The sequence below is a fragment of the Mercenaria mercenaria genome, chromosome 4, assembly GCF_021730395.1.
Source record: "Mercenaria mercenaria strain notata chromosome 4, MADL_Memer_1, whole genome shotgun sequence".
NCBI classification, from domain to species: domain Eukaryota; kingdom Metazoa; phylum Mollusca; class Bivalvia; order Venerida; family Veneridae; genus Mercenaria; species Mercenaria mercenaria.
Genome location: NC_069364.1, coordinates 56,391,795 through 56,404,902, shown reverse-complemented (window position 1 = coordinate 56,404,902; position 13,108 = coordinate 56,391,795). Strand labels below are relative to the sequence as shown.

The 13,108-nt window shown below is 35.1% G+C and overlaps 1 protein-coding gene across 1 annotated transcript in view; it reads right to left on the bottom strand.

Annotated features, from left to right (window-relative positions):
- Window positions 1-1,386: 1,386 nt before the first annotated feature.
- Window positions 1,387-13,108, bottom strand: part of LOC123551795 (MORC family CW-type zinc finger protein 3-like) — a 40,486-nt gene continuing 28,764 nt past the window's right edge. Inside the window, exon 17 of the mRNA XM_045340991.2 lies at window positions 1,387-13,064. Within this exon, the coding sequence (XP_045196926.2) occupies window positions 11,951-13,064 (1,114 nt within the window). The 3' untranslated portion in view covers window positions 1,387-11,950. The remainder of the gene's footprint in view (window positions 13,065-13,108) is intronic.

Below are 13,108 nucleotides of genomic sequence, written 5' to 3'. Positions count from 1 at the left end.
ACATTAGTGGCTGTACCTTGAACATTTTTATTTTGCTGAATTTACAAACACTCATGCACAATTTTACACTACGATTAATTAAGACATCGAACTTAAATAATACAACAGAAACTAAGAAATCTGGTAGCACATATAAGTACCCTGTTCTGGTTAGCTAATGTTTATTTTCATGTACATATTATATTCCCTTTCATTACTTTTTTACTTGCCAATAGTATAACTCTAAATGTTTATCTATGTTCTTTTCAGTAATTTTGATTAATGATCAGGACACGTCAAAGTTAAGTAAAACAAAAGACGTTGGAGAGACAGCAAGCTGTTTGTTCTATCTCCAAAAGTGACCTTGACCTTAGAGTCCGAGTCTTATGCACAGCACGTTGTCACATTATGGGGAACATTTGTGCCAAGTAATTCCAAAATTCCTTGATGAATGGCCGCGTTATGGACCCTTTTAACCTTTGACCTCTAAGTGTGACCTTGACCTTGGGGTCTAGGTCTTGCGCATGACATGTCGCCCCATTATGGGGAACATTTAGGCAAAGTTATAACAAAATCCCTTCATAGATGGCAGTGTTATGGACTGTACACGAAGTGTGATGGATGGAATGATGGACGAATGGAAGCAGCCTATTTCTATGTTCCCCTTGTTTTCTTTGAAACAGTCAGGGGACAATAACTGAAGAAAGCTTTGGCCTACAGGAATCACTTCTTAGGATGACTGCCTGTGGTAAACTGTTTTTACAAAGGTCATAGTGATCTCATGGTTTTACACACATCTTTTTTTTCTATTGTCAATAACACGACTTTGAACCTTGTATCCACTGGCCATATACGTTATCAAAACCTTGGTCTTATTAAAGCTACCTAATACCTAATACAAGTCTCAAAACACACCAGTTACTTAAAGGAAATGAGAGACTTGACATGGTGCATCAGACTCCCCACTTGTCAAACAACATTGAAAATATAATTCATTTTATTTTGTTGGGTTTAACGTCGCACCAACACCATTTTTAGGTCATCTGGCGACTTTCTAGCTTTGATGATGGAGGAAGACCCCCAGGTGCCCCTCCGTGCATTATTTCATCACGAGCAGGCACCTGGGTAGAACCATCGACCTTCCATAAGCCAGCTGGGTAACTTCCTCACATGAAGAATTCAACGCCCCGAGTGAGGCTCGAACCCACATTGATGAGGGGCAAGTGATTTGAAGTCAGCAATCTCAACCACCCGGCCATGGAGGCCCCCTGAAAATATAATAACTACCGTAGGCTTTTAACATTGATAAATCTGGTTTACAACACGGAATGAAATGTAATAAATTATAGCAGCAATTTAAATCAAAGTCTTAGTAAAGGCCTTTGTAAGAAAGAAAAACTCTTGACATGTTGTTCATTATTTTAATATATACAATTAAAATATGTAAGTACTAAATGAAAATGAGAAAGAAGGAAATGGCATAACAGGTCTACTATCAAATGGGTTGCTTTAACATGAAAAGTCACAATGTAAAATTCATACATAATTCAATGACTAAAGACAAGAAAACAATGTACAGTCTTATTCAAAACAATGATTTTGGTAAAATATTATGCATCTTGTCTGTAAGGTAATTTCATATATTTTATTTGAAAAGTCTAAACAATGTACACCATTGATGGCACTTTCCATCAAACACATTTTCCAATGAAATTTTACGGCTTCTTTTAGACTGTATTTTTAGTCTCCACAGGGAGTCATATAAAACCACTCTTCTTTTTCGATGGACAAAAATTCTGCTGTTTTTACAGATTACACAGTAGCAAAAAACCCCTCTTGTTAAATTTTCATAGCACACATAATCCCTCCCACTCAAATTTTAAAGAGCACAAAACACCTCCCAATTCGAAGTGAACAAAACCCTTCTTGCTGGTTTTTGTTGAAGTGGATAAAAAATATCCCCCTATTTCCGCAGGCGAGATAAAAATCATATTGAATTTTCAAAGCAAACTCAACCCCTCCAAACAAGTTACAAAGAAATGGAACAGACAAAAAAAGTTAATCTATTTAACCTCTGACTTTAAAGTGTCACTGTAACCTTGTGAGCTGGCTGTGTGCTCTGCATGTCATACTGATTAGTTTAATATTTGATGCAAGTTTCATGAAAATCTTCCCAGTGGTAAACATATGGTGCAGAAAGGAATTTGTCTGATGAACAGATGTACCAATGGACATGTGTAACCCCAACACACTCCCCATATACTTTGTATGTAGGGGTATAGAAAATACAGATGTAGACATATGTAATACTGAGAAGGCCTTTTTCTCATACATATGTGGTACAGAGAGAAAGAAAAAACTTATGTCTCCACTGTTAAGGTGAAAAAACACTTAATTTTTTTCATTTAGCTATTGAAATGTAGAGTGAAATATATTTAACAATTCTCAGTGAAAAATATCCATTGGTCTAAAAAACTATAAAATGGGTAAAATTTGGTAAAAGTAACAACAAACTTTTGACAAGACACGAAATAAAAGAAATTTTGTTTTATTTACATGCAATATTAAATTATCTTTCACTTGATCTTACATTTTCATTCATGGCTATGCTACTCAACAATACTGCATCTAATGCTTCATGAAAGATATTTCGATCTTGAAATGAAACTTAAAACAAGAGGGTCATGATGACCCTGGATCGCTCACCTGAGTAATATGAGCTATATGTTTCAAATGTCAAAATGATCATAAAATATTTAGAAAGTCAGTAGGTCACATTCATGGTCAATGAAATTCAGTTTTACGATTTGTATGTCATCAACCTTTCAAGGCTGTATCTTAAAAAACAAGAAAGTTGGTCAGTAGGTCAAGGTCACAGTCAAGTGACATCATATTACTTAGGGTCATCAGGTAATTATAATTAAACAGTCAGGGAAATAGGATCAGATGATTTTAAGTATTTTTCCTATATAACTCACATAATAACTAAGTGACCCCAGGGCGGGGCCTCTTTTAACCCCAGGGGCATAATTTGAACACTTTTGGTAGAGGACTACTAGACAATGCACCATACCAAATATCAAAAGCCTAGGTTGTATGGTTTCAGACAAGAAGATTTTTAAAGCTTTTTCCTATACAAGTCTATATAAAACTTGGGACCCCCAGGGCAGGGCCTCTTTTCACCCAAGGGGTACAGTTTGAACAATTTTGGTTGAGGACCATAAGACAATGCTACAAACCAAATATCAAAGGTCTAAGTGTTGTGGTTTCAGACAAGAAGATTTTTAAACTTTTTTTCCTATATAAGTCTATGTAAAACTTGGGACCCCTGGGGTGGGGCCATATTTGACCCTAGGGGGATAATTTGAACAATCTTGGTAGAGGACCACTAGATGATGCTACACACCAAATATCAAAGCCCTAGGCCAAGTGGTTTTGTACAAGAAGATTTTCAAAGTTTTCCCTATATAATTCTATATAAACCATGTGACCCCCCTGGGCGGGGCCATATTTCACCCTAGGGGGATAATTTGAAAAATTTTGGTAGAGGACCACTGGATGATGTTACACACCAGATATCAAAGCCTTAGGCCCTGTGGTTTTGGACAAGAAGATTTTTAAAGTTTTTCCTTTTGGTTGCCATGACAACCAGAGTTCTGCATGGAATTCAATTCTTTGAACAATTTTGAAAGGGGGCCACCTAAGGATCATTCCTGTGAAGTTTGGTGTAATTCTGACCAGTGGTTTTCAAGAAGATTTTTTTAGAAATTGTTGACGGACGACTGATGACAGACAACGCACTACGCACGACGGACATCAAGCGGTCACAATAGCTCACCTTGTCACTTTGTGACAGGTGACTCCCGTGAGCTAAAAATTCTCCATTTCTTCTTTTATATGGAGTTAAATATACAAGTAAATTTGACACTGAATTAACAGAAGTATATTTGTAATGAAAAACGTTCAATATTTTTAAATATCAATGAACAATGTTCTTTTTTTTTTAAATTTTTTAAAAGCACCTCAGATGCTTTACTCCTGATTCAGCAAAACTATTTCAACAAGTTTATACCATATGCCAGTTTGATAAAATACAATATCAAATAAATTTTGAGAAAAAAAATCTACATTTCAATTGGAAAAATGTGAACTTGTGGCATTTAAGCTATCTTCAACTATTTATAAAATTCCATTATGTAAATACATAACACTACAATTATTATATAAAGCACTATAAAATCTCACTTACATTTATGTAACTGCAAACATTATTGTGGTCCTCAAAGTCTGTGTAAGATCAAATATATGTAAGTGCACGTGTTTCATGTTCAAAACTCAACTATTGAAATTATGTAAATCAGAAGAAAAAGAAACCCATGACTTCATTCAGACAGAAATTTAGTAAATCTTTAAAAGTAGTGGATCCATTATGTCATTTGTAATTTTTTCATGATTATTTATTCTTGTATGTTGTTTTGCTATTCTTCAACAAGACAGCACAAGACTTTCTGTTCATAAACTAGAGTGCTGAAATCTCATACTGAGAATATATTATGTAACGGAATTTGTTTCACAGATTCACTACCTTAAATATCAATTTTCCAATTTTCAAATGACTTATATCCCCGATTCTGAAGCATAGACTGTAGAGAAAATCTTACTGTCACATACTCGAAAATCTGCGTAGATTTTTGGTTCAGCCCTGATGTAATGTAAAAAGTAAACCATACATAACTACATGAAAAAATAGTCATAAGGAGATCACAAAAACATCAGACTAGAAAGCAGACATATTTTGTTCCATTAACACAAAATTACAAGGTGGCGGATTAGTTTTGTTTACACAACAATGAACGATGTACTTTATGAAGATATAAAGCTAAAATGCCATCTGCCTTCTTTGTCTATATGCTGATAGACCTTTCTGTTTTATGCCCTAGGATAGCACCTGCATATGAGATAAAAACACATGTTTATCAGAAACACCATGTGCAGAAAAAGTAATATTCTTGCAAACATAGGATGGAATCACTTGTAAGCGAAATCATTTATTGAAAGGATAACATGAAGAAATGTTTGCAAACTACATGTGTATAATACAAAATAGAAACTGACATCTCCAGCAACAAGAATAATTAGATACAATAACAAGAGCTGTCACTAATGGTGACAAATGCCCCCGCAGTGCCTTGACCTTTGACCTGGTGACAATGACCTTTGACCTGGTGACCCCAAAGTCAATAGGGGTCGTGCACTCAATAAGTACTATCAGCATGTGAAGTTTGAAGGTCCTGGGTGCAGTGGTTGTGAGTAAAGTGCCTTCATGCAAAAAGTTAACGTTGTGAAGAACGAACGAACTAACGGACAGACAGTTGAAAACTAATGTGCCTCCCTTCGGGGGCATAAAAAAATACAAAAATCATATGGATTACATCTACGCTTAAAAGAATTCATTCATATGGATTTACATTAGAGTTAAACCACTAAAACCCCCACCATTTTACTTTTCTTTGCCTGAGCCTCTGTCACAATTTTTGAGGTGGGTAGGATAAACAGTCATTGATAATAAAAGTTGTGCATATAAATTCAACAGCTCTGGCAATGTCTATGAATACTGTCACCTCAGTGCAAACCTGCTGCATATAATTTGGTGAAACAATTTACATAAACACACCAATCTCAATATTTCTTAACTATCGGCCGTATACAAAAGCAAAATCTTGTTGCAAAACCAGAGGTCAAATCAAATACCTCTTCTGCGGAGCTAGTTTAATGGTGGGAACCAGCATCTGAAGCTGGGCTATACTACAGAATACAGTATACTAGACCTGTACAAAAACTTATCAACGATTAACTGACATGCTACATGAACTCAACAATGACTAGCATTTCGACTATTTGACAAATTAATCTTCTTATTCAACAACACACCATTAACATACCAATACAGTAAATTTCAGACAATAAAAACATTATATTTGTGTGTAGTGCAGTATGCCATACAGGTAAGGGAGACAACTGCATCAAAATCATAATTCTTAACTTGTGCTTTTTTATCTGTTTTCAAACAATCAACATGATAGCAGTTGGTAAATTTGACAATCAACACTGCTGCAATCAATATGGCACCTATTAATTCAGAAAATCTTCACAGCAGCTCGTAATATCGACAATCAGCACTGCGACTGGTAAATCTGACACTCAATGTGGCAGTTGGTATATTTGACAATCAACATAGTGTTTGGTAAATCAGCAATGTTTCCTGGATATGCAGTGATAACAAATTTGTAACAATTTTCTCGCAATAATTAGCTCCACTAACTATTTAGGCCACATCATACATGTAAAAGTAACATTCCAAAAAATGTCATATCGACATTAACAGCCTGCACACATACTGGTCAAATAAACTAGGAGTATCAATTCGCCCTGGTGATTGGCTTCATACAACACTTTTAAGTTATCTAAGATGACTCTATTCTCAACAAGAAAAATTCAGGATTGGACGGAAACCAACAACTTCCCAAAGGAAATAGTCTAGTAGATATTACAATCCCAAAGAAGCTTTGATACAGTCTGTGCCTTTAAGTCTTAGAGAAAAACATATCATGTCACTGGGTCCAACTTAGAATTCCTGGACTTAAACATGGTTCATACAGAATATCAGAGACAAAATTCAAGTACTTTTCAAGGACTTTTTACAATTTTTCAAGCACTATTTTTTTTCAAAACCACGACCTAATCTGAACAACTTTTATTATGTAATGCAAAAATAAAACAACCATCACTTGTCACACCTCTGAAATGACATAATTCGATTATTAGATTGATGTGATTCACTATTTTGCTGAGGTTTATCGCTTTTCTTGTAATTTTTTAGCGCACTCCTACTAATGATACCTCAAAATTTTGTCACACGACGTACAAATACACTTCGTTCTGTCTGCTCTTATATTCGTCTTTTGTCTCCCGCTTACTTGAGTAAACACGTTTATTTTTCTTACTCATTTTAATTCACTGGAAACACTCGCAAATAGCTAAAAATTGCGAGTTATTATTCCCCGTACTTTTTTAGGCATGAAGGGGGCAATTAGCCGGATATGCCTCCGTGGTCCACTCGAATGTAGTCCATATCAATATATAGTGCAATTTTCCCGCCTAGTAAAGGCCATTTTCATGCCAGATATAAGCTTTATTTGTGCTTGATTGTAAAAAGGAATGTCCGCAGATGATTTTAAGCTACGTTATATGCTTCAGAAGATGATTGGAAGCTGCCTTGTAAAATGAAAGTGAAAGTAGGTATTTCCTGATGTCTACCTACGCAATATTAACGTTTTCATCACGTGTCTCAGTCACGTGACCATGGTTTCACTGCATTATGGTCAACCCCATATTTTTTTGGTATATTTTGATTGCCTAAAGACAGACCTTCAAGACAAGGGTAGTCTCGCAGGAAGTGAAAGGCTAGAAATCTTGATAAAAATATGTTATAAGTTGTTAATTTTATATAGAAAATAGCAGCGGATGCATTTAATACCTTCATACCTAAAATGAAAAATTCGCACTTCGTGAAAATTGCTTCAACCGATGTAAAACTGGTATTTTCTGATCAGAATTGAGCAGTAAGCACCATTTTAAGACAAACATGGCATATTATTTGCATATTTTGGGCAAATTTGAGATTTTTTCGGAAAGTAGGCAAAATTCTGATTTTTAAGGTGATTCCCCACATCTCAGTTTTGCATCAGCGTCACCATTTTAGGTAAGAATGACAGAAATCGATTATTTTTCGTGTACTTCTAGCTGTTTCTTGCAAACAAATAATAGAAATAAGATAAGTAAGGCCGTATGATACTATATTTAATGAAAAATTGGCATTATCTATGCCCCTGACACGTTTTTTGCAGGTGTGGACTGTCTGTCTGAATGAGGCATAATTCCAACAGTAGCCATTCTTTCAAACTGAAAGTTGGCAAAATTGTTGACAATTGACTTACGTACAATAATTGACTGCAACAGAACGATTTTGAAAACTTTGGTATTTCTTATAGGCATGAAGGGGGCAATTAGCCGGATATGCCTCCGTGGTCCACTCGAATGTAGTCCATATCAATATATAGTGCAATTTTCCCGCCTAGTAAAGGCCATTTTCATGCCAGATATAAGCTTTATTTGTGCTTGATTGTAAAAAGGAATGTCCGCAGATGATTTTAAGCTATGTTATATGCTTCAGAAGATGATTGGAAGCTGCCTTGTAAAATGAAAGTGAAAGTAGGTATTTCCTGATGTCTACCTACGCAATATTAACGTTTTCATCACGTGTCTCAGTCATGTGACCATGGTTTCACTGCATTATGGTCAACCCCATATTTTTTTGGTATATTTTGATTGCCTAAAGACAGACCTTCAAGACAAGGGTAGTCTCGCAGGAAGTGAAAGGCTAGAAATCTTGATAAAAATATGTTATAAGTTGTTAATTTTATATAGAAAATAGCAGCGGATGCATTTAATACCTTCATACCTAAAAACGGAAACGGAAACATGCAAACGGTGATACAGTAGAAATAGCACTCTGTAAATATTGATAAAGTGTGGCCGTAGACCACTATAATAGCATACGAGTGACCCGATCCTGCAATTTCACGAATTTATTTTCATTTTCTCCGATTTATTTTAAGCCTTAAATTCTTTTTGCAAAGCAAAGTGACGGAAAGAATATTTTCAAGGAGAGAAAGGTCAAATTCGAGGAGTTTTTTTTTCAAAATTCAAGTACTTTTTCTGGTTTTTTGTCAATTTCAAGGAGTTTTCAAGGACTACCATCGAATTCAAGGACTTTTCAAGGCCTGTGCGAACCCTGTTAAAATTGGCATACTTATCCTCCCAAGACCCATGTGAGTTTGACTTATTAAGACTTCACAGCTCATGTCATATGGTATCTTTCCAGCTGTAATCATGAAGGAAAACCCCTCAGGTGCCCCTCCTGGAATTATATCAGGTATGAGCAACTCATCAAACTTCCACATGACAACTTGACTTCTTTCTCCAATGATGACCTGCTGGCCACAGGGACTCCATGCATGGGAGCAATGTTTACATGTAGCCGAATCACAATGATGGCTATCCAGTTTAAAACATTTCTCTATACACGTAATAAACAAATAACAAGAAAGTCTAACAATGCCTAACAGATATTTGAGATCAATATATACACTTATAAACAAATAATTGAGCCACGCCATGAGAAAACCAACATAGTGGGTTTGCGATCAGCATGGATCCAGGCCAGCCTGTGCATCCGCGCAGTCTGGTCAGGATCCATGCTGTTCGCTTTCAAAGCCTACAGTAATTAGAGAAACTGTAAGCGAACAGCATGGATCCTGAGCAGCCTGCGCATTCGCGCAGTCTGGTCAGGATCCATGCTGGTCGCAAAGCCACTATGTTGGTTTTCTCATGGCACGGCTCATACATCTTACTTCTTCTTTCTATAGAACTGTGAAACTTGTATCCCTTCACAGGCTAGGACATACATAACTTGCATGTCATATCTTATACATTTGAAGAAAGTTGGATATGATACTTTACATACATTATTTGAGGTTTCTACTCAGACAATTGGTGTCTCATATACAGGTAGCGGACCCGCAAATTCAATCAGTAATTTCGGTGAGATAATGTATTTTTAGACACTAGTTCTGCAATCTTCGATGACTAATACAATTCATTACGAGCTCACAACTTTCAGTAGCAGCTTGAAAAGCTCGAATGCAGCCCCCAAATTCAAATAAATGAGTGTCATAACATGCCTTAAAATGTCACATTTTTTAAAATCTATTGGAAAATAACGAACATCAGTTCTTGAAGGAGGATGGAAAAACCTAATTTTGGAAAGGGCACACTCAAACATTGAGTATGATATCATTAACAAAGAATTTACATGAGCTGTGCCAGAGAAAACCAACATAGTGGTTTTGCGACCAGCATGGATCCAGACCAGCCTGCGCAGATCACGGCTCACATAGACACATGTATACCAGTAAAAGAACACACTGTTAGTCTATCAGTAACACCTACAGAACTATAAACATTTACATAAACACTAAAATAATATGAATGAATGTTGTTTAAAATGACATACAAATGTACACACCTGATAGTACAGTTCCATGCTTTACTAAGAAACAAGTTATATACAAGATAAAAATGCTTGTTGGTCCCCCTGACAACAATTAACTACAGAACTGCTATACAAATTACTCAATCCATTCTCAGCTGAACACAAAAAATATAAAACCTGTGGAAAAAAGTTGGAAGATTTTTTGTATTTAATTGTTATCCTGAAATTGGCGATAAAGTTCTAAAATCTCCCATTAAAATCATTTAAATATATAATCTGACATCCTTTTTTTCTTTTTCTTTTTTTAAACAAAAACATGATTTCATCTTATTACAAAACAACAAAACTTGTGAATTCTCCACAAAATACCATTCTTTCTGTATTTACAGCATGCAACTACGCCAATCATAAACATGAAGGGGAAGTAATAAAAACTTCTGAGTTATCAGTACACTTAAAATATTTCTATCTCCCATAATCATAAAACAACTTAACACACTATCACATAAACAACACAACAACAAATTACAGAAAAATAACTCAAATCAACTTCAAAGTATACTTCTAAATTTGCCTGCATTCACATCAAAGAGGCTGCAAGTCTATATACACAGTTCACATAATTTATAGACAATTACCTAACATTTCTACATTAAAAAATTTCATTAAGAATTATAGCCTTTGACTCCTATGTAACAGTTTTGATAATTTTAATTATCATCTATACTCGTGTTCTCTAAATTCAATGCAAATTTTCAGTACTGTGTTATCAAATGATGATCTACTTACACCATTATTTTGAATCTGCAGAAATTTCAACATTGATTTACTATTAAAAATTAAATTAACCCTTATCATGCTGGACACAACTGATTCTGCCTTTGCGACCAGTGTAGATCCTGATGAGCATGCACATCTGTGTAGTCTGATCAAGATCTGCACTGTTCGCCATTCAATTGGTATCTTTTTAGTAAGCATCCCTTTAACAGTTAATGGTACTGTCCAAATTACAAGATGGACAAGTTCATTATAGCAATTTAGCAGGGTAAGGGTTAAAACAAGTAAAGAAAGTATCACAAAACAATATAAAGTGCACTACTGTTTAGGCGAATGCAGGATTGAACAAATGTCTATTATGTATATATACTCTCTTTAGTCTGAAGTTTTACCTGGATATTTATGAATCTACTACAAAAAGTCAGCATAGTTGCTAAATACTCACACCTTTTATTCATTTCAATGAATTTTGTTTCTATCATTTTATAAAGTACATTAGGTATAAACTATTTTTTCTTGTATAAAATGTTTGATTGCAAATGTCAATTACAGTTAAAGAAGTAATCTCTAAGCTAAAATCTTTGATCTCTAAGTCTGACCTTTGAGTTCAGGGTCAAGGTCTGTTACACAACAAATTGTCTTGTCCTGCTGAATGTTTGTATCAAGTTATTAGAATATACATCTATGGTAAAAGAAGTGAGTCAAGACTAGAAAATTATGACCTAAAATTTTTGTCTATGTGATACTGATCTTGACCTTTGAACTAGGGGTCAGGATTTTGTGTGTTACCTACAATTTTGTAATGGGGAACACAGGTGCCAAATAAAATCAGAATTCCTAAATGGATGGCAGAGTTATTTACTGGACCTGGTTTACCTCCAATTTTGATTTTTGAGCTTAGAGTTTGGGTTTTGAGCATGACACATCGTTTCATTTACATTATGGGCAATGTTTCTGCCAAATAATGTAAAATTCCCTTGATAGATGACAAAGATATGGACCGGATTAGAAATGAAACAAACTAACAAAAAGGACAAGGTGCAAATACTTAGTCCCCAAAAGTAACAAAAACATGTACTTTCAATTTCCTGAGGTTGATGGACTGTCATTTTGTTCACCATTCACACGTATGAAATCCAAAATAATTTTTTCAATATTTTCAGGGTTCCCATAATCAAAGTCTGGCACAATTATCTTCAAAAGCTGCCAAATATTATCCTGTAAACTTTTTAGAGTTTTCTGAGTTTCACTAAACTCTTTTTTAGTCTCATCTAATTCTCTAGCTTTCTGTAGTAAAACTTGTCTCTGTTCAGATGGACACAATTTTAGAAGATCAAGCTCTTCTGGACTTGCGAATTTAACCACCGTTGGAACTGTTTGCGCTCCTTTCTCCACAAAAACTTTCTTCTCTTCACTATTGTCATTTACTTTCTTATCCTCAGTTTTAGGATCAGTTAGCTTTTTATCCTCTAGTTTATTATCATCTAACTTTTTATCCTCAAGTTTAGTATCATCTAACTTTTTATCTTCAGTTTTAGTATCATTTAAGTTTTTATCTAACTCTTCTTTATCTGGTTTAACATCCTCCTGTATTTCACTATAATCAGTACTTCCAGATTGCTTTTCCTTCTCTTTCTCCTTTACTTCCGTATTTTCACTATCTTTCTTATCTCCAACATCGCCTTCTTTATCACTCTTTTCTGTCGCCTTTTCATCAGGTTTACTTTCACTATTGTCATTCAGTGTTTCTTTGTCTCCTGTTTTTTCAACTTGACTTTTTGATGCTTTGTCTTTACTCTTTGTTTTATCAGTTTCTGGATTACTGTCAGATTTAGCCGAGGTTTTAGCAGGAGTATCATTTTTACTTTTTGTTGCGGTTTTATCAGTAACACTACTACTATCAGAGTTTTCTTTTGCTGAATCTTTACCACCTTTGCTTGGTGTAGACTTTGCAGTGTTTTTATCATTAGTTTTATTGGCTTTGTCAGATTTTACAGGACTGTCAGACAGAACACTACTATCAACCTCCATTTGGGTACTAATCTCCTCTTCGTCTAGTGTAAGGTCAACAACTCCAGCGTCAGGAGCATTCACTGTTATAAAACCACCATCTTCGGTTTTGATTTTTGCAACTTTTTCATTGCTTCCATCCTTACTGGTGCTCTTTCGTTTGTGGGGTGGACGTAGTGTGTGACTGTCGGGAAGAAAAAGAAAGCTGTTTGTGTTATTTTGATCAAA